Genomic DNA, 27338 nt, shown 5'->3' with positions numbered 1-27338 from the left:
ATAAGGATTATACTGATTCAGCGGGTTCTGAAGTCTAGAATGCTGCTGCTTGTGACTAATAATGGGATATCTAATCTGAAAAGAAGTATATATAATGGATCTGCTGTCAGCGTCAGCCGGTTGTGAGCCACTGAGTGTTTACATTTAGTCATTTAGCAGACGCTTTTTATCCAAAGCGTTAGTGTGAGTGTTGCTGCAATAAGAGTCGTTAACGCTCGTCTGACATAACTAATGAGAAGGCAGCTACTATTATTTGCGTTTCATTTTATTCACTGTCTGTCAGACGAAACGCAACTTCCGTGTTCTTAAACGTAGGTCCAGACGCGTGTAAGTGACTTAAATCAAATGTCATATCACAAAAACAAGAATGGGTCATTCACAAAGCTGGCACAGGGACTTTGAACCCAGATCAGACTCGGTAAGTTTTGGAGTTCTTGGTTTCAGTTATAGCCAGGTGTCATAGAGAATTAGCATCATGTGATCACGTGGACCAGCAATACCATCAGTGTTGCCAGATTGGGCGGGTTCCCGCCCAATTGGGCTCCTTTTGGTCACGTCTGACCGGAAAAAAATGCATTGGAGGGGTCTTTAAAATTTGGGCTGGTTTTTGATGCAACAGGCGGGGTTTTATTTTTGACTATAAACAGTATTCTTTATTATTTTTTTAATGAAAACTAACTATAAAATAAATTATATAATTTAGGATGACATTTAAATTAGGTATGGTTCAGGTTAGCCAATAAGGTTCAGGGGAATCCTGTCCAATCAGACTTCAAGCTTGATTGGCGGGTTGTTGTAGGCCAATTCGTTATATCGTCAAAACTGCATTATCATCATCAGTGATCATCATTCATCATCATCATCATGCCAAAGTGGGTTAAATATAAAAAGTCCTACAGAAAGGAATGGGAGAGCGGATAAGTCAACAATGCTGACTCATCTCTCATCTCCGCAGTAGTGGACGCGCCTATATACAAGTTTCATATGGATTACATAATCTGAGAATATTTATTTTCCATTTGAATTGGCTCGTTTAAAAGTAGACATTCCAAGCTATAGATATATTTCTTGTGTCTGTGAGGAAAGCAGCCTATACGATGAGTTTCGGTTCATGCTTGTTACGAGCTCAAGTTCACCGAGACCGAGATCAGAAAACGCATCCTGATTGCTTTCATTGTTTTAAAAAAGCACAACGTTTTGCTGTTATTGTGAGTTTACAGAAATAAAAGTAGACCCTTTACATTTTGCATTACTCTTATCTATGACCAAAAATGTCGGAGTATTTTAAGTTAAGTGCAGTGATCACACCGGCGCCTCCATGTCATGCAGTAAACACGCTCTCCACACAAACACTTGGATATGCCAAATGCACATTTATCTATAGGCAAACATTAAAGAGAATGGACTAAAGTGGTGACTTACATGTTTCAAGTGATAAGCCATATTTGAGGTCGATAAATGATAGGTGAATGTTTGGATTTCCTGCAGTTAATGATCTGTGCCTCTAGGACTGCGTGACCTCGCCACTTCCTGTGGAGATTTTTTTTTTTCTGCGACTAACCGATTAATAAAATCTTGGTCGACCAAGCCTCTTCAAGCTGACTAACGGTCGACTATTAGGGGGCAGCCCTACTAGTGACGATTCAGTGTATCATTCAGTCATTATTTTATTTAAAATTAAAAGAAGGAAAAAAAAACGAGAATTCATGTTGAATCGCCCAGTGGTCTATAAGTTAAATAATAATAATAATTTTAATAATGATAATATAAAAAAATTAATTAGTTGGTAATTAAGCACAAATTTGTAAGTAGCCTACTAATACAAAAAGAAAAGTATAATGAAATGATTTGAGAATTGGCCTATTAGAAAAGAACTGTAGTTCTGACAATAGTAGCACAAGAACAATAAAAAATGTTGTCCCCTTCTGAGGTTTCCGATGTAGACCTTGTGTTTTAATAAAATTATCATTTATATTAAAAAAAAAAAAAGATGCACTGGATAAACTTGAGGCGAGCCTGGTGCTCTCCAATGTGCGATGTGTTAGTCTGGTTGTTTAATAATAATAATAAAAAAAATTGTGTGTTTTATTCTATAACAGTTTTAATAACAGTATGTATTTTGGGCTGGTATTTTTTGAAATGGGCGGGTTTTAAGCTGTAGTTGGGCTGGAAATCTTTAGTCCACTCTGGCAACACTGAATACCATCTTAAAATGGTGGGATGGTAGTAGCTGATGGTAGTGACAACTAACAATCAGTAATCATGTTCCACAGCTCGGTCTTCCAAATTGAAAGCTAATCTTTGTTCCTCTGTCAGTGCACAGTTCTGCTAGCAGATGTTCCTCTAGCTGTAGTTGAGGAGATCCTGCTGAACCTTCCTGCACATCAGGTGGTGCGAGTCTGTCGGCTGGTGTGTCGTGAGTGGAAGGAGCTGGTGGACAGTGCTTCACACTGGAGAGAGCGCTGTCGGAGAGAGGGGATCCAGCCCTGTGATGCTTCCAGAACCCCAGAGGACTGGTGCCTGTTTTACTTTCTAGCTAAGAAACGACGGAACTTGCTCAAGAATCCCAGAGCAGAAGGTGAGCCACTTGATCGAAAATAAGTAATGTTTCAATAAAGCAGTGCACTTTACATTCTGGGCTGTCACTGTTTCCCAGAAGCATTGTCAGCTTAAGCTGATCATAGAGACCATCTGCAGGCTTATGATGCTACAGTCCTGGAATTTTGCAGTGTAAGCAAGGCAGCACTGTATTGATATTCCTCACCAATTGTATTTTCATCTTCACGTGTTCCAGACTCTTTGTTTTAACAGATAATTTACAATCACCTGACCAGCTGATTGTATATTAGCTGTTACATCAGTTATCATTGAAATGAGAGATTTTTTTTAAAATTATCAGTATTGGTCGATATCGACATGTAATTGTTTATTCTCATTTCTTATATTTTTATATTTGGATCACCTTTGCTGTCATCTAATGCTTTAAGTTATTTTTTAAAAACACTAATAATTTAATAACTCTGTTAAATGTAATCTTTAGTAAAACTTAAAATGAATACTCATTTTATTACATTTTTTTTGAAAGATTACCACTATGATTTGGTATTGCAAAATCAAGAGTTTTTATTTTACTTTTGTTGTTTAACGTTACTTTAAGTTTAATGGCTCACAGCAAATGTTTGTTATACAGATTACAGACATTTATGGATAGCTCAATATTTAAATATTTGGAACAAAAAACTTCCAAGGGGGACCTAGTCTTAATATGCTTTATTCCAAGGCTCCCAATACAATAGACAATATTCAAGAGCTCTTATATCTATATAGGCTCATATGAACCTCTGGTATTTCTGTTGTAATAAAAGTAAAACAAAACATTAAAAGGTTAGTTCACCCAAAAATGAAAATAATGTCATTTATTACTTACATCATGCCGTTCCACACCTGTAAGACCTTCGTTCATCTTTGGAACACAAATTAAGATATTTTTGTTGAAATCTGATTGCTCAGTGAGGCCTCCATAGCCAATATGATTTTAGTATATTAATGGATCTTGAGAGAGGAAATGTCATTGCTGGCTATGCAGGCCTCACTGAGCCATCGGATTTCAACAAAAATTTGTGTTCTGAAGATGACCGAAGGTTTTTTGGGTGTGGAATAAATGACATTATTTTCATTTTTGGGTGAACTAACCCTGTATTTGCCTCCTGGAAATGTGATGCCAATAATGTCAATTGCTCAATTGACTTAATGTTCTCGTCTCTGGTGGTCTGATTAGATGAGTTCAATGGATGGACGATTGTACGGAATGGTGGTGACTACTGGACAGTGGAAAATAATTCTATAGAAATCCCAAATCACACAGTCCCAAAATACTTTGTCACCTCTTACCGGTAAGTTTGATATTACTATTCTTCAGTTGAAAATTCAAACTGAAATTATTTGCATTAAAATACAATTTTCATTCAGTTTAAAGGGTCATGAAACCCTAAACCAAAATTTCTGAGATTTTAACAGAGGTATGTGTGTTGAACATACCTATGGAAGTCCTATGAATCGCTTGCTCTGCTCCAGTCGACACGCAGCCTGACTGACTGAGCGTGTTGCAGGTTCGGCGCGTAGATCTATGCTATGTACGCAAGGTTTTTTTTTAAGCGTTTTTTTTTTTTTTTCAAATATATGCATGTATAGTGTGTATATAAACAACTATATATTTTATAATGACTGTAATTACACATGTACATTAATATGTTTTAAATAGAATTACGATTACTGTAGGATATATGTAGCAGGGCATTCAGTAACTCTTGAAAAGACAAAAATAAAGTGTCAGTGTATTTCATTAGATTTTAACTTTTCCAGTTTTTTAAAAAAAAAAAAAGTATTTCCTCACGTTTTACCACTGATTTTTAGTGACAGTCGATATGCATGGGCTACTGGCGATGAGAGTTTCCTGTATTGAAAATATAGGAAGTGAAAATGACAACTCTGCATTTAATACAATCAGTAGGACTTGTGCACAACTCTAAGAAAAGTAACATATTCTCTAAGCATGATGTAATGGCTAGATAGAGATACAGAGACACGGAAAACAGGCACAGGATGTTCTTATAATATTACAATGGCCACTTTAAGACAGAATGTCTTACCCATTGAACATCCATGTGCATTTAAAAATTCTGTTCTTTATTGTGAACAAGTAAAACAAAATTTATCTGGATATGATCTCTGAAGGATTATGTTCTCCAATCTTGGTTCTGACTCTAGGGAACTTTTAACCAATATTCTCGCCAAAGGCTTCAACAGCTACTATGAATGAACACTGTGTGAAACTCTCTAGCGGTGGTACCTCCATCATACGAATTTGGCCCTTAGTGCATACAGGGTTGTGTAAGGAGTTAGCACTGTTTGACTCAATGGGCCATATATCTTCTCGCTTTGGATTACCCCCACTTCACTATTTGAGGTAGTTCCTTCCTCAGCTTAATCAGTGTTTTTCCTCCTCCCTGTTGGGCAGTAAGGTGAACCCCCATTCGAGATTCTGTTTTTGAATTGGAGCTTACCTGCTCTCCTGTAGGACAATGCTTTATTCTTGAAGCGTGTATCCACTGCGGTTGGTAATCTGTCAGGACTCCTGTCCTGGTTACTGCGATCACAGTGGCTGGTCCAAGATACCTCGGTTCTCCCAACTTCATTGGCTTCAGGCTTTTGATCAGCACACTTTGTCCTGGAACAAAAATGGTCAGTGGGGTTTTCTGAGGGAAGAGGAAGACACAAAGAGACATCAGCACATATAGAATTAAGTTTCTCAATGAGGGAAGTTACGTAGTCCTCCTGTATCACCTCCAGGTCACCTAGGGAAGTAATGCCTGCACGACCTTTAACCCATGGAGTCGGGAAAGGCCTGCAAATTAGTATTTCAAATGGTGAGAGTTCAGTTGTGGAAGATGGAGTCATTCTTTTCTCTGTCAACACCATGGTTAATAAATCTACTAATTTCCTCCCCGTATCTATGGCGGTTTTTGTGAGCCTTCTCTTGAGGGACTGTTTCAGATGTTCGACGTTGCTCGACGATCCCGGATGTGGAACTTTCACGTAATTGATGCCGCTTTGTCTAAAAAGCTGTGTTAACTTTGACGCAAATGGTGTCCTATTATCACTGTCAGTGGGGCTATGCCGAATTGAAGAATTATTTCTTTGGTTAAAATCTTTACCACAGTTTTAGCATCATTTTTCACACACAGGAATACTTTTGGCCACTTTGAAAATCAATCTATAATTACCAAAATATATTTTACAAATTACCTATTGGCAGCATGTACGTTAAGTCAATCTGCACATTCTGAAACGGTGCTTGCGGATGTGGTAGTGCATCATGATTAATTGGTCTGTGCGGATTTACTTGTGCACACGTAAGACATGAGTCTAGAATGAGCTTCGCAGTTTTGTGTACATCTGCAATACAATACAATTGATTGATTACTTGTACTACTTTTGCACAACTTGTGTGTGACAAACCATGGTAATGTCTGATGAGGATTATTAATCCTAATTTTGGAAGTGCTATTCTTCCTTTTTTTCATCTCTCAAGATCCCTTCTTTATCTGGGGCACAGCCATGTTTTCCCAATGCTCTAAGTTAGCCTGTGTCGGTTTACTCTGCAGGATCTTAATGTCAATATCAGGTATATTAGTTATATGCACGGTCATAGTTACCTGACTCTGGTTACCCATATCGAACATCGGTCTGATTTGGGCCTTTGCTGCTTCTTTGGCTATTTCATCTACTTTTCTGCTCCTTTTGGCTTGTTCGCTATCCCCAGTTGCGTGACCTTTTACCTTTACTATGGCCACTTCGGAGGGTAACTGTACTGCCTTAGTCAATTGTCCTATTAGGTTAGAGTGAGCTATGGGTTTGCCATCTGCTGTTTTAAAGTCTCTAGCTTCCCACGTTTTAGCAAAATGATGCACCACCCCCAATGCATACTTTGAATCAGTGTAAATTGTTACACGTTTTCCTGCCATCAGCTCACATGCTCGTATTAATGCAACCAATTCAGCAGTTTGAGCAGATTTGTAGTCCAAGGCAAAAGCCTCTATTACTTCTCCAGTGTCTGACACCACTGCATAGCCACAAAGATAAACCCCATCATAAGGTTTTAAACATGACCCATCAACATATACATTCTCCCCCCCATCCAGGGGCGTATCCGAAAGATCAGCCCTGGAGGAACATGAGGAAGTCAATTCAATGATCTGTAGAATTGTCTACCATGTCAGCCATTCCTATAATCCCTAACAATGCAGTGATAATCTGTTGGCTGTATGGTCAAGTTTTTGGTGGCCAGCAGAATTTTCCATATTATTTCCATATTATGCAAAATAGCTCCCTCCTGATGAGAGGTGTAAAGGATCAGCAGATGCGATAACACCATTCTTTCTGCCAACTGTACAACCAGAGCGGCCGCAGCTACAGCACAAAGACATGCTGGCATACCTGAAGCTATATTATCTAGTTTCTTAGACAGGTATGCTAATGGTCTATAAGTGGACCCATGCTGTTGCAACAGGACGGCAATAGCTACCCTCTCCGCCTCTCGGGCATGCAAATGGAAATTTTTGCTGTAGTTGGGAGGCCCAAAGCTGGGGCCGTGGTGATGGCCTGTTTCAATGCGGTGAAGTGCAATTCTGCCTCCTCTGTCCAGTTCAAAAGCGTATTTGGCGGAGCTTTATGATCAATCAGGTTCCTCAGGTGCCTGTCATGCACCGCACAGTCAGGTATCCAGGATCTACAATAGTTCACTTTGAACTAAGAATACTTTGAAACTGCTGCACAGTTCGAGGGGACTTCATTTCTCTGATCATCTGGACCCTATCCATAGATATTGCTCACAAACCGGGAATTATAATGTGTCCCAAGTATGTCACTTTGGACTGGACCCACTGAAGCTTTTCTTTGGAGGCTTTAAAGCCAGCTTGGGCAAGCACATTGCAGACGATGATAGAGACCTTTTCGCAGTCCTCTTTTGTCTCCCCAGAGACCAAGATGTCGTCCGCATATTGAAGAACGCAGACTGTAGAAGGTAAATCAGTCATTTTGGCTAATGTCTTTTGCACCGAGAAAACGGCGGGCGAGTCAATGTAGCCCTGAGCAAGGCATGTCCACGTTAGCTGTTTACCTTGAAACGTAAAAGCTACAATGGGCTGAGTATCTGGATATACAGGTACAGAGAAGAATGCTGCGCAAAGATCAATAACCGTGAAATATTTGTGCGTACACGGAATAGAGTTAACAACAGTTGGAACGTCAGGGACGATCGGTGCCAACGGTGTTATCAATCGATTTATAGCTCTTAAATCTTGTCAAACGCCATGTCTTTCCATCCGCTTTAACCACTGGATTAACCGGCGTGTTGTATGGTGAATAGATCGGTACAAGGACACCCTGCTGGATAAAATTGTCAATGATTGGTATAATACCAAATTCCTTATCCTTAGATAAAGAATTTTGCTTAATAAAGACTGGTTTGTTCGTTTTCAATTTGGCTTTATAGGGTTCCATATCAATGAAACCTGTGTCATCTTTATACTGTGACCACAACAATGGGTTAATCATGCTGTGTACCATCTGAGGTGGGTCAGGCTTCGGTGGGGTAGGCAGTGATTCACTGGATTCTTCTCATGTGGGCAATGGGTTCATGGAGACCTGCAAGCTGGATAGGAAACACAACCTGTTTATCAGTGAATTTGATATCCATAATCACCTGTATCCATAAAATAAACCTGTGCATCATATTGTCGGCTCCTGATATTCCCACAGAGTTAACTACTTGATTAGGCAGAGGACCCTCATAATGTGTGGAGGTCATTGATGTTACATCCACTCCAGAATCTAAAAGGAATGTTTATAGTTGATTATTGTGCCATGTAGTAGGGTACATGCTAGCTGATGTTTCACTTCTCTGTTTTTGTGGTTTAGTCCACAGCTTCCTCTGCAGTTGAACTTTACATTCTCTGCAATCACGCAACTATTGCTGGGCCTTTTTGCTGGGTCTAGGGTGGTTTCACTTCTGCTTTTTTTGGTCATAAACTTTCACTTGAGGCTTTGGCTCTGTAAATATTGCTGTCTCAGTTTTAACTATGAAACCTCCAGACAATTCTAGTTCCTAATTCGCTGACCCAATGCAGCAAAGGATAAATCTTGTCTTGCACCTATGCGCTTGTTTAAGGAAGCTCTTAGCTCCTTGAAAAAGATATCATAATTTTCAGGCTCTTCCCAGAAATAAAAATGCCTCACAATGCCTCAGTGACATCTTCTTGCAATGTTTTCAACAAAACTGCTCTGTAATCTGCCTCTGTAAGGTTAGCATATTTTGTATGTGTTTGCAGAACAGTCACAAATTTGCCAGGATTCTGAGGAGAAGGAAGGTTTTTGCATATTGATTCCATATCATGGATTCTGGGTTAATAAACATCCTAATTCTTCTCGATCTAAGCTCTGCATTTGACACAGTCTGCCATGAAATACTAATCTCTCACCTTTCTGATATAGATATCACTGGTTCAGCTCTTTCCTGGCTCATTTCCTACATTAGTGACAGAAAATACTATATCACCATACAAGGTTATAAATCTGCCATTGCTCCAGTCTCACAGGGTGTTCCTCAAGATTCAGTTCTGGGTCCACTTCTGTTTATCATTTATATTTATCATACGCATGCATGGACTTTAATTTCATTGCTTTGCTGATGACATTCAAATCTACCTTACCACCAGCTCTGATAGGCCATCCCTGCCTGACTTACTTACTGCATGCATCAGGGATATCAAGCATTGGATGTCCTTGAATTTTCTTAAACTAAATAATAACAAAACTGAAATATTAATGATTGGCTCTGCTATCTCAGTCAAAAGGATGGACCTGTCCTTTGAAATTGACGGGGTTCATGTTAAGCCTTCTTCCTCTGTCCGTAATCTTGGTGTCTTATTTGACTCATCTCTATCTTTTGCCTCTCATATTTCTTCAGTCGTTAAAAACTCTTTTTTTTCCAACTTCGTAACATTGCATGTCTTCGATCTTCTCTCACTCTAGCTGATGCTGAAATCTTAATCCATGCATTAATCACATCACGTCTGGATTACTACTTCTTGGTCTGCCTAAAAAACTCATAGCAAAGGTTACAGTATGTTCAAAACTCAGCAGCTAGAGTTCTCACCTCTACCAGGCGTTCTGCTCACATTACTCCTCTATTGCACGATCTTCACTGGTTACCTGTGGCATCACGTATTCACTTTAAGATTTTACTCTTAACGTTTAAGGCATTAAATGGTCTTGCGTCTCCATATCTGTCTGATCTACTCCACTCCTACTCACCTGCCCGGTCCGTCAGATCATCTGATCTTGGTCTTTTGTCCATTCCTCGTTTTCGGCTGTCCACTGTAGGTGGTAGATCATTTAGTGTTAATGCTCCTAAATTATGGAATTCCCTACCCCTTGCACTCCGTAACATATCATCTTTGTCTACCTTCAAGACTCAGTTAAAAACATATCTTTTCAATATGTATTTTGGATAATGTGGGTATTTGTGGCCTTATATGTGGATGTGCAAATGTATGGTATAGCACTATGTGAAGTGACCTTGAGCTATGGAAAGGCGCTATATAAATAAAACTACTTCTTCTTCTTCTTCTTCTATCAGACATTTTTAGTGGTTTTTATAAATATTGCATTTCCAACTCTAAGCCACACCATTGCATTCTGACTGGACTCAGTTTCGCTTCCCCTTTTTTCAAATTTAGAATCATTCTGCAACTTTTTTGGGTTTAGCACAGAAGGTGTAAATGGTTCAGGACAGTAGGGTGGAGGTTTTTTCTGCTACGAGCCCTTTTTTTCTGGGCTACATAAGCAGCTATCTGTTTCTTTTCTGGCCCCTTACCCAAATTTTCTTAATTTCTTTACAGACATTAAAACTTTTTGTCATATAATCTTATTCCCATTCTGGGTCACCCCATCCTTCCTTCACCCAACGTTTAGCCAATTGCATATTTTCTTCTGTAAACGAACCCTCTCGGGGGTATGATACTTCAATTTGTGGTTTCATTTGTTCTGACCACTCTGCCATATTACTGACATATGGTTCAGTGTAAAATCCCTGATTGTTTCTAAACATGATTTCTACTGGTGTTTCATTAGGTAGTGGTCTAGAGACTGAACCCCCCATCTTCCACTTCAATGTGTTAGTAATTGTTTTCAGCATTGGTAAGCGTGTGCAAATTTTTCTGTACTCAATTGCCCAACCTCAATTGTGCTACATGTATCGTATTGTGACGTGGGTGATGGTCCTATGTTAGGCTCACACAAGACTTTTCGTCCTGATCGCCTCTATAACACCTTTTTTGTTTGGGTGTTTTCAGCTAATTTTGGGCTCTCGCCAAATTAGTCCAAACTGAATTTGGGTCGCCCCTAGAGCACCTTCTTTTATGTCACAATATATCAACATGCATTAACAATTGAAATTATTTTCATCCATATCAAATATTAAAAGATTTTTTTTTTCTTTTTTCCACGAACTAGTATACGCTGCCGTGATCCGAAGTACAGTGTGATCAGTACTGCACTTCCAACCACCCCAGTTAATAGCTTAATCAAAGCTACTGTTGCCAGCCGTAGTGTCACAACAATGGAACTGACAGTCCACTAACATCTGGTGATTAAAACCCAATCACTCTTACGCTAATAGTTTATTAAAACTACTGTTGCCAGCCGTAGTGTAACAACAATGCATATATTCCACTAGCTACGAGTGATTAAAAACCTCTCGTATTCCCACAAGATGTTATAATAGGATCCTACAGGGGTAAGTGGCATATTTCCTTCGAGAAATATCCAAAAACACTTCCCCTTTTTTTCCGTAGGTCCTCCGATCCCCTGCGCGCTTTTTCTCTTTTCCCAGTTCTCAGGGAGATTCCCCCCTGTTTCGCGGACGAGCCCCCAGACTGTTAGATGAAATAATTTTGAGATCAAATATTTCAAGATGATCTTTTCTGGTTGAGCAATCTAGCACAGAAAAGCTGGTACCAGGGTATCAAATGGAAGACTCAGACACAGAGAGTGCAGTTCAACCAAGATAATAAGTTTATTCGGCCAGAGAGCCAATTATATATTGAAAATATAGGAAGTGAAAATGACAACTCTGCATTAATACAATCAGTAGGACTTGTGCACAAGAAAAGTAACATATTCTCTAAGCATGATTTAATGGCTAGACAGAGATACAGAGACACAGAAAACAGGCACAGGATGTTCTTATAATCTTACACCCATAAACTTTGTCCTCAGGTTATGTTTGAAGCAGCAGCTGATTGATTTGAAGAAAGAAGGTTATAATGCTGCTTTCATGGATCAAGTGCAACCTCATATCAAAATATCAGACTGGTAAACGTCGCTCAATCTCTTATTTCATGTTACCATATCCGTGGTTTATTTATTAAACCAGTTAAAGTATGATTTGCGAATGTTTTGTCTGGTGCAGGTATGCCCCGCGCTGTGATTGTGGGAGTGAGTATCAGATCTGTGTAGAGTTGCTTGATCAGAAGAAGAAACCCATCAGTACCTTTGAGCCTGAGAAAGTTTTCTTTCAACAGTGGAATGATCAGCAGTGGTGTGAAGTGAGTAGAAGAAAAGAAAATTAATCTTATCAAATAACTGTGCCATTCTTACTGTATTTTTTTATTTTTTATTATTATTTCAGATGACTCACGTCTTTAAGGATTACGGACCTGGGGTTCGGTTTATCTGTTTCACTCATGGTGGGAAGGATACACAGTTCTGGGCAGGCTGGTATGGAATACGGGTCACTAACAGTAGCGTGGAGATCTGTCCAGCAGAGTAGGGTTCGAGTCCAACATTAGAGTCCGAGTCAAGTCCAAAAGGGGCCGAGTCGGACTCAAATGCGATTCCAAAAGAGCTTGAATTCAACTAAATATTTCTGTATGTCAATAAGTCATTAAGTTAGGGATATGAAAATTTTGGCCAATACGATAACCGATAATTCTTTATATTTGAAAGCCAATAACCGATAAACTTGTATCTAAACTTATAATATAATCTTAAATCTGCATAAATGACTCAAATGCACAAGTGAACTTGAACTACTATACATGCTAGTCAGAATGTGTAATTCCTGTTGTGGATGTGCTCTTCCCGGATATGCGCTGAAAGATGGCAACTAAACCCAAAGTCGAAAATGTATTCAGGTGTATGCAGCGTTGTGCAAGTAACCTACTGAATTCAGTTACCTTTTGCTTTTGACAATGTAAAATCACTTAAAACTGACAAGATTTAAAAACACAAACACAAATTATAGATTTTCATGACAATGCAGTACTGACAATCACGAATTTCACAGACAACTCTATATTCTGTTGCACTCTGACACTTTTTTTTGAGAGTAAAAATGCATCCGAGTCCGTGACAAGTTGGACTCAAGTCCGAGCTCACGTACCCCTACTGTGCTGTCCAGATGCAGAGAGGTAGTGTTTTCCTGTTTGAATTTGTTGTTAAGAGAAAAGCTGTATACGTAACAGTTACCTTAAAAGCCTTATGATAATTATAAGTGCATCTCTTATTGCTGTACATAATTTGAAGACTATGTCATAACCATTCTGTATTTGTATTTATTTGTTCACTACGTATAAATCAGTATTTAGCTGTTTATATGTAAAAAGGGCCATGTTCGAAAAGTAACAGGGGAAAAATGGTCAAAATCACATTTTCTCATATGCCAAAGTAATAAAACCATGTATATTTTTTGACACCACAGTGAGAGATTTATGGATATTCTTAAAGGAAATGTGAATAATGTACAGCAAGATCTTTCTGTATAAATATTTTTTTTATATTTTTATTTAAATGAATACTTTTTTTCCCGACATTACTCAATGACTCAACTTCACATCTTACCCCTAATGTGGGACATGGTGTTTAATTTTTTTTATATTAGTATGGCTTTATGATGACAGACATCCACACATATAAATTGGCCTATTTTACTTCTATGTGATTAAGATTTTTCCTTTTCTTATTTGACAACTTAAATAAAAAGTTATTATAATAAAAATAAAAAAGTTTTGTTATTAAGAGTCTTCTAAATCTCGAAGGGACTGTGTTTTAGTATCACAAAAGCGAGCTGTATATGTGTATGTGTAAAAGCTGCACACATACAATCCCATCATGTGACATGGGTACCATACCAAAGCTATTGTTACTTTCCTGATAAAAACCCATATATAAAAAAAAAGATCCAGTTTGTTGTTGGTTGCTGTGTCCAGCTCATAAAATAACACATTTGCATGTCTTCTGGGACCCTCGGGGCTCTAAAGCTGCTAATATCGCCTCATCAAATACGTTCTTCAGTCCTTTCTGTAACGAAAGAGAAAAGTGAATCTCCATTTGTTATGCTAATAAAGCAAAAGCATGGCTTTAGAAACAGAACACACTGACAAGCATACCCACCTGTGTTAGAGCAGAGCATTCAACATATTTCACAGCCTTTAAGTCTTTGGCTAGTTTTTCAGCTGTCTCTGGTTTGATTGGCTTTTGTTTGTTTTTTGAAAGCCTTGCAATAGTTATAGGATCATCTCTTAGGTCAATCTGAGTTCCAACCAGCAGAAAAGGGGTTTTCGGGGAGTAATAGGTTATCTCAGGCACCCACTGCATTTCAAATGAATTGTTGTTAGCAAACAAAAAATTATTCTATATTATTAACAGATCACATACACTCACCTTTTCTTTCACATTTTCAAACGAGGAAAGAGAGATTACAGAGAAACAAACTAAGAAGACATCTGTTTGGGGATAGCTTAAGGGCCGTAATTGATCCTGACCTACAAAATATTGAAATATTTAGGTTTGTGAGGATCAGTTCTTGTGCAAATTGTGTACATATGAAATCTGAAAGGTTTGACTGGGACAGGTTTAAGATTTTCCTCACACTGTACTGTAAGTTGATACTGCTTCATCAATTGCGTTATCATATACCTGCAGCATCAAATAATCTAATGGTGTACGGTTCACCACCAATCGTTACAGACACAGCTTGGCTGTCAAATACCTGAAAAAGAACATGACAAAGCCACTGAATTTACACTACTTTGATAGGATTGTTTCCATGTGTGTTGCAACTGATAATGGATATAAAGGTTGAATTTTTCTTTCTTAAGCTGGTCGAGATAAACATATCAATCAGGGGCTGTAATCACAAAACATTTTATCTTACCACTAAGAGTTCTCCTAAATAGCAGTAAAAGTTCTTAGCTAAGAGTTTTCTCTTAAAACCTATTCACAAACCTGTTGAGACAAACTTTTACTAAGGAATAGACTGAAGTCTTAAGCTAAGAGTAAGGGCGGGGCTGACCTCGTTGCTATGGAGTAAACACACAGTGATTGGCTGATGGGTGAGGAGTTAGTGATTTAATCACAGAAATATTGTAGAATGAGGTGTCATGTTTCCACATTAAAATAAAGGTTTTAAAATACAAATGTTGCCCTATTCAAATAAATATTTTTTTTAATAAAAATGTTGCCAGTCAAAATAAAATGTTGACATATTGTTGCCATAAAGGTTTTAAAATGTAGGCTAAGTGTCACTAATTAAACTAGTATATACAGCTAAACCACTGCCACAGATAATCAGACAATATTTATTTATTTAAGTTTTTTTTTTTTTTCGGCATCTCATCGAAGATTTAAATCTATAAATCAAAATGTATTGCATTTATGAAGAAAAGGTTCAGCACCCAAGGCTCTATCGCTATTGCCTCAATGGTGTTCAGTGTCTTTGGGTGGATTAGGACTGTTTGTGATTTGCTCTTAGTTACTTAGGAGTCATCTTGACTACTCCTAACGTTTCACAGATTTAGGAGCTAGTTTTAGCGCTAAAATGCTTTGTGAAATACTCTGAGCAAAAATTTAGGAGTCCTAAAATTAGGACTGACACACCCATTATTTTTAAGAATTTGTCCTAAATTGGCAAGTTAGGAGCTACTTTTAGCCTTAAGATGTTTTGTGAATACGGCTCCAGAGCAATAGTACTGCGAACATAATTGAATAAAAGAAAATCCTTACTGTTGGTTCTGATGGGAACTTGTTTGTGAATGAAACCAAAAGGCAGGTTTTACCCACGCCACCATCTCCAACCACCATGCATTTAATTGTGGGCATCACGGTTGTCACAGGTTGTTTTCCAGCATCTGGCATCAGAGAATCTGTAATTAATAATAAATGCTATTCAGTTTATAGAGGGGGTTAGGCTGCTTACATGCAAAGAAAAAAAAAAAAAAAAAAAGGAAAGAAGCAGCAGCATAAAGGGCAGTTTCGATTGTGGATTCGTGTCTCCTACAAAATACATTAAAATAAAAAGGCAACTTGGTGTGAATTGCTTGACTTTATAAGCTACATGTTTATAAAGGATATAAAAGGTGAGCTAAAAGTTTTTTTTTAATACCTTTTATCTCTGCTAAGTGTCATTTTCAATATGACAACTATTTAGCCGTGAAAAGTGAGTTGAGTTTCAGTCAAGTATTTAATAAACCCTAAAGAAAAGGCTTCATTCAGTAATATTAAATTGGCTAGAGTATAATCAATGACTTTTTTTTGTTAAATATTTCAATTTGTCAACCCAGGGACCAAAAATAACTTCAATGAAGACCATAAACATTACATTATATGATTTAAAAGATAATTTGTTAGAAATGTCAGGACAATATAAGAAAATGTTGTTTCACATATTTTCCAATGGCCCCATGCTGAAAATCTTGGGTTTAATGTATTGATTTTAGTCTGACTGGTGTGTTTTTTTTACATCTTAGAAAATAATCTTTTATGAGAATGTCATTTGTGTAAGATTCTTTTTGTGAATATTACTAACCTTCAATCAATAAATAAAAACAGTGAAGTTGTGTTTTATTAATTATAATTCCAGAGTGCCAATAAACACTTACCATTAGTTAATTCTAGAAAACTGGTTTTAACTCAAAACTTCTAACATTGTTTTAAGTTGGGAACAATGACACGTAGCGGGATGAAATAAACAAAAGCATGAAATTAAACGTCATCATTAAGTACTCTTAAAGCATAGCATGTGTAAAATACAAGTGTTGACAGTGACCGAATATTGACATTATGAATGATAGGTACCTAGTTTCTTAACAGCCTGACGAAACATGTTTAAACAACTGATGAACTGGTATACTGTTAACTATGTAAACATTTCACCCAAGCAACTACTCTTTACTTCTACTACAAACATTGTAAACTAAGAATTGATATGCAACGAGTAAGAATTTGCCATGGCTGTGCCTTCCATCCAGAACACGACACTGCCAATCACACTTCAAAATAAAAGTCTCTTATTTAACGCTCTCAAATACCTTCAGAACAAGTGTACTATTTTAACATTAATTATGTGGTGATTGTAATAAAATGCAAAGTCATTAATAGTAGTATCAGAATAACCAAGATTTCTGAGCAAAAATGGTGCAAATACAAAACTGAAGTAAAGAAATAAAATAAAATAAAGGCCCATAGTGAATTACTTGTTTTCTGTTATCTAACATTTGATAAACCTCTATTCTAAGCCCAGTTACAGGTTTAGACATCATAGTGAGCATTTCAATTAATTGATTAAATGAAAATATTTGATATAAATAGACCAACACTTTACTTATTTTAAATAAGTACAAAAAATACAATGAAAAAAAAAAAAAGAGAAAAAAAAACTTCTGGGGGAAAACAGCTCAAATAAATTATATTAAAGCCTGAATAAATGAAAACAGTTCATTTTGTCACTGGTCAACCCTCATTTCAGTTCTAAATAATACTGGTACAAAGTTCCACAAGGTCTATTATCTTGTCACTTCACAGAGCAATACACACATTTACTAGGTTTATTCATTTTAAACGACAAAAAAAACAAAACAATAAAAAGTAACAAACTGTTGTTTCCCTGAGTCTTTTAACTCTGAAAGAGAAAGATGAAAAGTGCGCCATAAACTTCTGTTCATTTTAAGAGATCTTAGTCACAAGCAAAGTAATCCTTTAGTGGTGCTAAAAGATGTCTTATGACAGGGACACTCCAGGACTTCCCCAGCACTCTCTGCCTCTGCATACGCCCCAGATTTTTCACGTCTGTGTAATGTTTCGGAAATCCAAATATTCTGTCAAAGTGCAAGTTTAAGAGTGAGCATAAACAAAATACATGTTTATAACTGAATTTGGAAAGAATGTAAAACTGAAAGGATAGAGTAAGTAAAAGTTACTTCTCCAATTCAGTGATCCACAGACTGTCATCTTTTCCGTTCATGATGATGGGGTAATGCCTGTCATCGACGCCTGGTTTCTGTATGTTTGGTCTTGTGGTGATAGTGCGAACTTTTTCATACTGCAAAATGGTACATTACATAGCATCAGAACTCACATGGTCAACACTCAAGCAATTAGGTGTAACGCGATCATTAAAATTAATGTGTACTGCATATCTTTGGTAAGAAACTCATGACAAACCTTTGCAGTGCGACCGGCCTCCAGACAATCCTGAAGACGGAGTTTATCTTTCTGAGATGCTATGATTGGTCTGGTCAAAACAAATAAAACACTTACTGTATAATATCATAATTATATGCTTTACACAGTTGAGTGTATTTACCAGGGAAAACATTGTCTTAAGTGAGTTTGATAGTCATATGAATATACCAGACTCAAACTCACCTGTTCATGCCAGGTATGTTCCCCCAGAAGAATCTTGCTCTGTGAGCTGGACTCACTTTCACAGCATCAACAAGCACAGGGTTACACTAAAAACAAACCAGACACACTTAATACATCATCTGAATAGAAAAAAATACTGAAAATGTGAGGCCAAGATTTGAGAAAAATATTTGAACGTGTCCTAGCAGGTTCAAACTAGGGATGGGCGATACCACTTTGTTTTCGATATAATACCGATACTTTCAAGGCCCATATCGCCGATACCGATACGATACCTCTAATATGAACTTATAGATTTTAACATTTATTCAATTATTGAATTACTAAGAGTAAAATGGGTTATGATACCCACTTAACATTATATTTGAAAAGCATTTTAATATTCAATATGCCTAAATTGCAGTTTATTAGATTATATTTTTGTTTACACAAAAATGGTTAAAATGTTTACTTATTAAACCACGGTAAAATCTTCAAATAAGCCTACTATATGCCTAGATGAACTATGGTCACTGTTGTAATGGTTCATTTTCATAAGCTGCCAATGACAGGCTGTCGCACCCATAAAGTGAAACATTTGTATTCTGACAGAACATCAATATGAACTTTTAATGTTCAATTTAAGCACTGTTTGAATGTTTGTTAAGCATTGTTCTGGGCTGCGTTTCCCAAAAGCATCAATGGTTTCTTACAATATTAAACGCATGCAGCCGTTTGAATGTTGTGTCGGCAGTGAGCGAACTCTCTCTGTGATCGATTGGTTCTGACTTGCAGCATTTGCGTGTTCAGATGAGCAGGAAAATACTTATAGACTACTACAAATTATTCGCTAACATAGGTTAGTTGTCCAATTCAATGCATATTGTATGCATTAAATTTATTGTTAAATAAACAAAATAACTTTAAAAAAAAAAAACACCTTAGTATCAATATTTTAATTTTAGTATCGATACTTTCAATACTCAATGTCAGTATCGATATAGCGATACTTCATATCGATCTGCCCATCCCTAGTTTAAACATCAATCTGAAAAAACACAAATCACACTCACTTCCAGAAAGCGGGAAATGTCAGCTTTAACTCTGGTTTCCATTGACACCACGTTCTCAAACAGCCAGAAGAACGGTCGTGGGTCGTCCTCCTTCGGCTTCATAACATTCAGCAGCCGATAAAATTCGAAAAAGAGCCGCCCAGTGCCCTCTGCAGAGAGTAAAGAGGATCTCAGATTAAATGAATCATGGTAGTTTGACAAAATCCTCCCACTTGATGCATGAACCATGTGTTCATTTTGAGTATCCAGACTTTTGATTACTGGAAAAAGGTTGGCAAACCTTCGCTAATATGTGTACTTGGACTCCATGAAGCTGCATAAAGGCCTACAGATTATAGTTTGCCAGATCGAGTGCTTCTCATTGTGTGTGCAACATGCATCAGACATGTCTTACCAAACAAGCCCTTTCGGTTAGGATTGGCTGTGCACAAGTCATTACACGGACTTCCACCGATGAGAAGATCAAACGGGCCCCATTTCTCAATCTGAACAATGAGAGAACAAACTCGATGAGCAGATTCTTCTCCGAATATAAAATGAAATCTCTGTGCATTTGTACAGAGTGGTTTTAACATTTTAAGACTATTTTGAAATTATTTTGCATACGTGTTTTTTTGTAATGTTCTTAACATCAGCCACATGAGTGATTTTTCCATCATGGTTGACCATAGAGATGGTAACTGATTCTTCATCAACTTCTGAGGCCACATATTTTTCCACTTTGAAGCCAAGATCCCTCAGAACGAGGTATCCTGAAACACAAAAATACATTTAAATGAGCCATGACCAATACAAACTATAATAGACATGTATTAAACTACAAGCGGTCCAGGAAGATGAGAAGTTACCTGTGGCTATACCATCAAATAAGGAAAGCACTCTGATTGGACGTCGCAGGTTGGCGGGGATTGATGGGTAAACACGATGGGGCTCCTGAGGAGGACAAATGTCAGAAGTCAGAACAATACACACATAACTCAGGAAGATAATTCGTTCTCTTTACAGGATAATGAACGATATGAAACAAGCACTAACAAACTCCATGGCACTGTTGTTGGCAAAGAATTCCTGCACACGGATGCTCCAGTCATGCCTGGGCTTCAAGGCTCCAGAGCTGCTCTCAGGTGCACACAGGTAACAGGTCCACGGGTCCACATTTTTCAGCCGGTCGAATGTCCCCTCACCTATTAGGATATCCAGACAGTCCACACAGTAGCAGCTAGAGAAAGGGAAGAGACCAAATTAGATTGGCAGATAATGAAAATAATTTAACTTTGCATTTTTCTGATTTAATTTATCAATTTAAGTTCAATTAGTTCACCCAAAAATTAAAAATGATCCCATCATTTATTCACCCTCATTTTTGGGTGAACTATCCCTTTAACATTGTAATAAAAGAATGATTAGTGACTGAGAAATTTGTATTTTTTTTGGACGGTTTTGTGAACAAGAACCACACTCACCGACAACAGCTTTCGTGGCCGCACAGAATGACCTCCATGCCTGAACAGCACACAGTGCAGTAAGACTGATAGCCATCTTCATCATAACGGTACAGCGTCTCCGTGAAATTATACTACATGTGACAAACAAACAGATGCACCATTGAAATCATTCAGCTACAACTAGTAGCATTTACAAAAGCACGAGTGAGGTCAGGCGCTGATTTTGAACACCAATTCATCCCAAAAGGGTTGGGTTGAGGTCATCTTTGTCAGAGATCTAAGCAGAGACAGTCCAAAAATTAATAGGAAAAAAATTGTAGTGCTCAATGGCAGTGAAAGTTCCACTTCACTTGCTATTCACCTATTTAATGCTGTTCACATTAGAATCAGAATCATTTGACCATTTGCCTAGTTGTTTACTCTTTAATGCGCATAAGCAATAACTGCACCAGCTATTTGAACTAAAGTAGCAAACTTCATGATTTAATTTTTTTCCCATTTAAGTAGACAGGAACTGTACTCAACAAAATTGTTGTTGAGGGAACTGACTTGTCTTAACAGGGACTTTAGCTTTATGCAGGCCAATCACTGCAACTATTACTAGTGGGTGTAGCTAAAATAGCCAAACTCTTTAGGAGAAGCAGGTGTCCTACTGGCCAGCATGAAATTAGACAACCCTAAACTCGCTGACTAGATCCTTGAAAACTACAAATGTGTGATGTGAGGAACATTACAGTTATGTAATTACATTGTACCTTGCATTTCATGCACAGGCTGCCTTGAAAGAGTGGGTGGATGATTTCAACGAATGTACTTCCACATGATAAGCAGAACTCTGAGAGGGAAGAGAAGTTAATTTAGTACAAACTTTACTCATTATCAACAGTTATTGCAAATCATCGGTGTAATTTGCTGGTGGGACATGTCCCATCCACTTTTTGCCAGGGTCGGTTTTGTCCCCACCACTTTTTGAAACACCTTGCGGCATGGATGTGCACACAAACGTGTCTCTGCACTTGATATACAATCACTGATGAGCATCTTTCTCATCCAATGAAAAACAAACAAACAAAAAAAAAAACTACATGCATTTATTATTGTATATTTCTGATATGCAATGCCCCCAACACACACAATCCTGTCCCACCCACTTTTTAAAACAAAGCTGTTGCAATGTCTAGGAAAGGGTTTCTCACCATCAATGTTTCTCTTGTTTCCCAGAAATTCATGCACCATTTCATCTGTGAAAACATTTCAATAATCACCAGGTTAAATGGGATTTTTGTTTTGTTTACCATCACAATTTTAATAGCAACAATAAATAACAATGGTGTACATACATCTTTTTTGGCTGTTCTGTCTGGACTCGACCTGCATACTTTCGATGAGATTTAGATACTTATTCCATCTTGTACGTTTCTGTTCTCTACATGTCCTCACAGTCTGCACGGATCTCTGATTCAATTTTGGATGCATGAACTTTCTGTAAACATCTTTTTTTCTAAGGTTTATCGAACCTTTGTGCAGGTCCAGAGATTCAGGGAGTTTATTCAGAGATACAGTTAATTTAAATAATTTTTCTCTATGGTCTTTGTAGTTCGGAGAAGATCCAACATTTCCATTCACTGATCGTGGCATAAAATCCTCTTCTAAGGAAGGAAAAAAAAAAAGACAAAAAACAAAGTAAATACACAGCAAAATAACAATGAATATGAAACGGAGACTTAAAGTTCAATAATACAGTCCATGCAATAAAATACAGCAGAGGTCAAAGTTTTTTCAGTGCTGCATACCACTGTATTCTGACTGAGGTCGCAGTCCATCGGGGCCTGTTGGTTTAAAGCCACCAAAGGCCCAGTTCAGCATAACTCTAAGCAGCTCATCCATTGAGTCCATCTCAGGAGAAAAAAACATTCTACTGCGTCTGGACGCCACCTATAACATATTACGTATAAAACTTTGATTACGTGTGTTTGTGTTTATGCACTTGCATGGAAAATTTGCAGTCTTAAAATAAAATGTCAGAATAAATTGCAATCTGCACCCTGGCAAATGGATATGCTAAAACATGACACTAGCAAATGCAATTTTTATTACCTGCAGAGAATTGAAGATTGCATCTTTATATGTCGCTACTGTAGCAAAGGAATTAGAGCAGAAGCACTTAGCAAATGAAAAGAAGGGCAGGAGATCGTCAACTTGGATCTACAATGGAAAATATATGTAACATGATTATTTTTCATTGAGTAAATAAAATAAGAGCACAAAATTTGCACACAAGACTCTGCATTTTTATACCTCTGACAGCATCCTGTTTCCAAAGAAAATCACTTTACGCATGGAGCCACAAGGCCTCTTGCTGTCCCAGCTCTGAACTAGTCCAGGCCAAAGACCAAAGCCCTCAATCGGCCCCCAAACCATCTCACCAACTGTGTAACTGCCCTAAAAAAGCAGCAGTTATTACAGTCTAAGATCTAATCACAAAGATTACTTTAAAGATGAAGTGTGTAATGTTTGAAATGTTCTTCCCATCATATGACTATAAATCCTCACACAGAGCTATCATATGACTTTTTGGACAAACTATTACTTTAATATGTGGAGTTAACCAAGACATTTTAGGTTGATTTTCCCCAGAAGTGATTGATTTTGAGCCAGGGATATTTATTATATCAACCAATGGCTGAGAGGGAGGCTGTTTGGGAACCCTGTTTGAAAGCAATCATTTATTTAACAATTCCTTTTGGTGAAAAGACAGAAATTACACACTTCAGCTTTTACTACAATGCATGCAAGTAATAAAAGTCTTTAATTTTAGAAATGTTAAAGAAGTTACCTGGTATGAACTGTTTGTTTTCTCATTGTTACGCAAGATGCTTTCCTTTCTTTTCTGGCAGAGAAAGCGATGTAATCAATCAGTCAAGACATCCACAACAAAACAACACCCTTCTTTGCAAAGAAGTAGATATATACCTCAGTCCATATAACATCATCATCACTACTGCTGTATCTGTCATCATCATCATCATCGTCATCACTGCTGCTGTACTCATCATCACTGGACACATATGGCTGATCTCCTGGCAACAAAGAAAGAACAAAGATAAAGTTTGATTTGGGCCAAGTTGCAAAGTTTGAGAAAGGATAAAATACCACTAGCTGGTATATTTATACAGAGCATGATACCTTGTCTGTCATTTTGACTTTCTGGGCCAGAATCAGAATAGACTGGCACAATATCCTCCACCTCCATTGCCACAATGTCTTCCACTTCCCTTAAGTCAATAACATCTGAAAATCAAACACATTTGTTAGAGTGTATAGCAAATAGAGATCAGTTCCTCAACAGCCTTTTATTAACCTTGTTGTCAAGTTCCTAAGTTATAACATGTCTTTCGGCTTCAAAGGTACAAAGACCTTTCTCATTACCAGATGTGATGCTACCTTGAGTCTCTGGGCTGAGATGTGATGGAGCGCTTTTATATGAGCTGCTGTCTGTGACGTCGTCCTCAGACATGTCCTTTTTCTCACAGTCCTTCATTTTACTCTCATTGAAAGCATTTTGATTAAACATCTGAGAAACAACCACAAATACGAAACAAAGGTTTAGATATTTGCTTGTATAAAACCCACAGTCATGATGCTAGTGTGTTTTAGATGTTGGTAGGCTGATATCAGATTAATGATGATTTGGTTTCTCAAGCTTTTTATTGTTCAGTGACTCACCTGTTCAAAAATGATCTCTTTTTTCAATGTTTTGGGCAGGGCCAATAAGCTAATGATAATTTTTCCAAAACTAGATGTCCTTCCCATAATCCTCAGCTCGGTCTTCCAGTACTGCTCCACCGACTTGTCAGCTGGATGTGCTTCATCCTCATCAATGAACTGGTACTCCAAAAACTCATCTGTGAGCAAGCTGACATTCTCAGGGTTTGAGCAAACCCCAAAACAGACGCCTAAATCTTGGACGACTTTGCCAGTCACCTCAAGCTTTTTTCCTGGACTCAACACTAACGACAAGTTTCTCAGGGCGGAGTCTGGAAAGGGTAAATGTTCAACAATATTAACAGTAACAGTCATGTAAAAGGAGATAATGGAACTGTGGAACATCTCCAAGTAGTCAGACAACTCCGCAGAGCATTGCAGGAGAAAATCAGCAGCCTGTTTGCCAACTTGGACCTCTCCTCTAGGTAAATGTCCCACTGTGTCCTGTATAAGCGAGGCATTTCCTCTCCTAAGAAAAAACTCTGCTGCTTTCGGTCTGAGGAAACTCGCCGTGTAAAATCTCACTAATTGAGAAGCATCTTGGAGCAGCTGTGTCACGCTGACACCTCGGTCGAAACTCTCCTGAAAATCACAAAGCGGCTGCAAAGCATGGCTAAGAAAGAGAATGCTGAGTCTTATTTTGGGATCGCTAAGATGATGACAAATTGCTTTTTCGTCTGTATCCAGAGATCCAAAATATTTCTCAAGGTCTGACCAAGCTAAAGTCATTTTCTGGATTATTCTCCAGAAGAGAGAGCATTGAGAGGGCGGGAGATTATTGAAGTTTGACCCCTCAACATCTTCAAGCAAGTTTTGTAGAGCAGCTGGGAAAGATGGAAAGTGTTTGTAGATTTCTGTGATGAGATTCAGAATCAGGCCAGAAAACTCCATTTTCATGACACCATTATGGCATGCTTGTCCTGCCATATCTGTAAGTCCACATAAAGATACAATCTCAGGTTTCAGCAGCTTTAGACCAGCGAGAAGATGTTCATGATCTGGGAAATTTGAATAAAATATTGCCATGTTCATTAGAGGTATTCTGAACTTCCTCAGCATCTCCACAATGCAGGTACAGATGGCATCAGCAGTCTCTTCCTTTGGAGGAAGAACACCAAGCAGTCTGATCTTGTTTTCCCCAGTATCTTTGTCAAAAAAGCCCAACAGGACCACATTGGCCTCTTTCTCGTCCTCAAGCTCCACTGCATGGTATAAATAAAGGCAGTATGGAGTCTGACTGCAGGAGGCTGTAATATCTTCCCAGTATTTCTTGCCTAATACTAGACTGTCCTTGCTATTGGTACAGTTCGATCCAGCATCGTTTGAGGTAGATGGGCAATACTTTCTGATGAAACACATTGTGGCTGGGCTGCAGAAGAAAGATTCATCAGATTTCTTTTTAGCATTCTTCTTGCTCTGGTTTGGACACTTTGACTGTTTGTATACAGAACTGTTGATTCTTGAAGAACGTTTTCCCTTCTTAGCTACAAATAGAAGAATGACAAATAGCATAAAGTTTACAAGACCAATGACCATATTTCATTTTTCAATAAAAATAAAAATTAACTCAAAAGTAAACACCTACACATTTCAGGCTCTGTGATCATGTTGTTTTCAGAACAATGTTCTCAGGATTTGTCTATTCACCAACAATTTCTGCTCTAGATTCTATAAAAGGGGTAAAAAAAGACATGGTGATAATAATGTTGAGCATTGCACATTATAATTATAAAAGAAAAGAAAAAAAAAATGAATAATAAAACACTAAATACATAAACACATTCAGAGGGGAATTATTGTCAATAAATAGCCAAAACACTGAACCTAGGAAAACACACCAGACTTTGATATTAAGATATGTTTATTGTAATGTTTAAAACTGTTTGGCTACCGGACTATCACAAAACAACTTCACCCAAAAAAGTTTGAAGTCAGTGACAACATTACTACCCAATTAAACAAAAATACCTGAGCAGGTGTGCTGCACTTGACTGAAAGTGTCTTGATATTGTGTTTCTCCAATCTTTAGATTCATCAGCATTTTTCCATAACCTGCAGAGAAATTGTATGCAAAATGTTTGAAAAGTCTAAAAAATAATATGGTTTTGGTTTGAAAACTCCTGAACTAAGAAAACACTGAACGAGGATATGCTGCACTGCATTTAGTCACAAACTTTCTCAATTGCACATGCTAAACATCATATTAAGCTAAATTAGACGTGTAACATGTCGCTTAAATCACAAACACATATATTTAGTCTAATATCAGTCAGAAACCGGCGGTAAAGCGAAAAGAACGATATTTTTAAATCATTTGCGCGCGCGGTATTCTGTGGTTGACAGACAGAAACAAACCCATGAATTACGATTGTGTGCTTCAGTCTCACTACAGTGAATCTAACATAATCGGTTATAAAGATGGACTTTTGAATCTGATAACCCTTTTGCACGGTGGTTTTAAAATAATTAGTAATTTGCAGGATTTTTTTTAGCTAATCATGAAAATATAACCCGCACACTGCTCAAAGGAAAAGCAACAAACCGAAAATATGTTTTCTTTTTGACCGGAGGCCCCTTTAGATAAAGACGTCTTTACACCGGACATATCCAGAATTCAATGGCAACGCTTGGAATACCAGAAGGATTCGATAATGAATATGGCTCATATCCACACATGGCCTCGTTCATTTACCGCGAAAACTTGAAAGGGAGGAAACGGATGCTGCTGCCAATGAAGCTCAAGTGGCGTCCCAATAGCGGCCATTCCTTCACATTGCACATTTATGTAAACATTTCACACATACTATTCTTT

At 37.7% G+C, this 27338-nt stretch overlaps 3 protein-coding genes across 5 annotated transcripts; 1 reads left to right on the top strand and 2 right to left on the bottom strand.

Moving 5' to 3' along the window:
- LOC137009795 (F-box only protein 44-like) lies at positions 1-13772 on the top strand. Its single transcript, XM_067372317.1, has 6 exons — positions 1-418; positions 2317-2578; positions 3779-3893; positions 11839-11934; positions 12032-12167; positions 12251-13772. The coding sequence occupies exons 1-6, from the start codon at positions 368-370 to the stop codon at positions 12389-12391; spliced, it is 801 nt and encodes a 266-aa protein (XP_067228418.1). The 5' UTR covers positions 1-367; the 3' UTR covers positions 12392-13772.
- Positions 13187-16805, bottom strand: cdc42l2 (cell division cycle 42 like 2). 2 transcript variants are annotated; one of them, XM_067372318.1, is made up of 6 exons: positions 16696-16805; positions 15625-15764; positions 14539-14611; positions 14284-14384; positions 14014-14211; positions 13187-13920 (listed from the first exon to the last, which is right to left on the bottom strand). In XM_067372318.1, the coding sequence occupies exons 1-6, from the start codon at positions 16721-16723 to the stop codon at positions 13831-13833; spliced, it is 630 nt and encodes a 209-aa protein (XP_067228419.1). In that variant the 5' UTR covers positions 16724-16805; the 3' UTR covers positions 13187-13830. The 2 variants fall into 2 exon arrangements, with proteins under 2 accessions (XP_067228419.1, XP_067228420.1); XM_067372319.1 differs by having other exon boundaries at positions 14014-14151.
- A 726-nt stretch (positions 16806-17531) lies between these two features.
- Positions 17532-27198, bottom strand: LOC137009794 (DNA (cytosine-5)-methyltransferase 3B-like). 2 transcript variants are annotated; one of them, XM_067372315.1, is made up of 24 exons: positions 27069-27198; positions 26495-26578; positions 26112-26194; positions 24488-26010; positions 24191-24335; positions 23948-24052; positions 23735-23841; positions 23598-23651; positions 23060-23203; positions 22859-22966; positions 22555-22696; positions 22102-22410; positions 21958-22002; positions 21517-21596; positions 20780-20892; positions 20352-20535; positions 20165-20249; positions 19923-20068; positions 19711-19801; positions 19317-19465; positions 18265-18350; positions 18061-18130; positions 17817-17938; positions 17532-17714 (listed from the first exon to the last, which is right to left on the bottom strand). In XM_067372315.1, exons 3-24 carry the CDS (start codon positions 26131-26133, stop codon positions 17573-17575), a joined length of 3972 nt encoding a protein of 1323 aa, XP_067228416.1. In that variant the 5' UTR covers positions 26134-26194; positions 26495-26578; positions 27069-27198; the 3' UTR covers positions 17532-17572. The 2 variants fall into 2 exon arrangements, with proteins under 2 accessions (XP_067228416.1, XP_067228417.1); XM_067372316.1 differs by having other exon boundaries at positions 24206-24335.
- Positions 27199-27338: the final 140 nt, after the last annotated feature.

The sequence above is a fragment of the Chanodichthys erythropterus genome, chromosome 20 (genome assembly GCF_024489055.1).
Source record: "Chanodichthys erythropterus isolate Z2021 chromosome 20, ASM2448905v1, whole genome shotgun sequence".
In the NCBI taxonomy this organism is placed as follows: Eukaryota; Metazoa; Chordata; class Actinopteri; order Cypriniformes; family Xenocyprididae; genus Chanodichthys; species Chanodichthys erythropterus.
The sequence above is the reverse complement of the archived record's forward strand: the minus strand, read 5'-3'. Positions and strand labels throughout refer to the sequence as shown.

Bases quoted from the DNA above. Each gene is read 5' to 3' on its own strand.
- LOC137009794 (XM_067372315.1), bottom strand. From the start codon at position 26,133: ATGATCACAGAGCCTGAAATGT. The intron at 23,652-23,734 runs GTATATATCTAC...TTTCTCTGCCAG, and splicing joins ATGATGTTATATGGACTGAG to AAAAGAAAGGAAAGCATCTT. The intron at 17,939-18,060 runs GTTTGTCATGAG...ACCATTTTGCAG, and splicing joins AGGCCGGTCGCACTGCAAAG to TATGAAAAAGTTCGCACTAT.
- LOC137009795 (XM_067372317.1), top strand. From the start codon at position 368: ATGGGTCATTCACAAAGCTGGCACAGGGACTTTGAACCCAGATCAGAC. The intron at 419-2,316 runs GTAAGTTTTGGA...TTCCTCTGTCAG, and splicing joins TTGAACCCAGATCAGACTCG to TGCACAGTTCTGCTAGCAGA. The intron at 12,168-12,250 runs GTGAGTAGAAGA...TTATTATTTCAG, and splicing joins ATGATCAGCAGTGGTGTGAA to ATGACTCACGTCTTTAAGGA.
- cdc42l2 (XM_067372318.1), bottom strand. From the start codon at position 16,723: ATGTTTCGTCAGGCTGTTAAGAAACTAG. The intron at 14,612-15,624 runs GTAAGGATTTTC...GTTCTTTTTCAG, and splicing joins AGTTCCCATCAGAACCAACA to GTATTTGACAGCCAAGCTGT. The intron at 14,212-14,283 runs GTGAGTGTATGT...TTTGAAATGCAG, and splicing joins TTGAAAATGTGAAAGAAAAG to TGGGTGCCTGAGATAACCTA.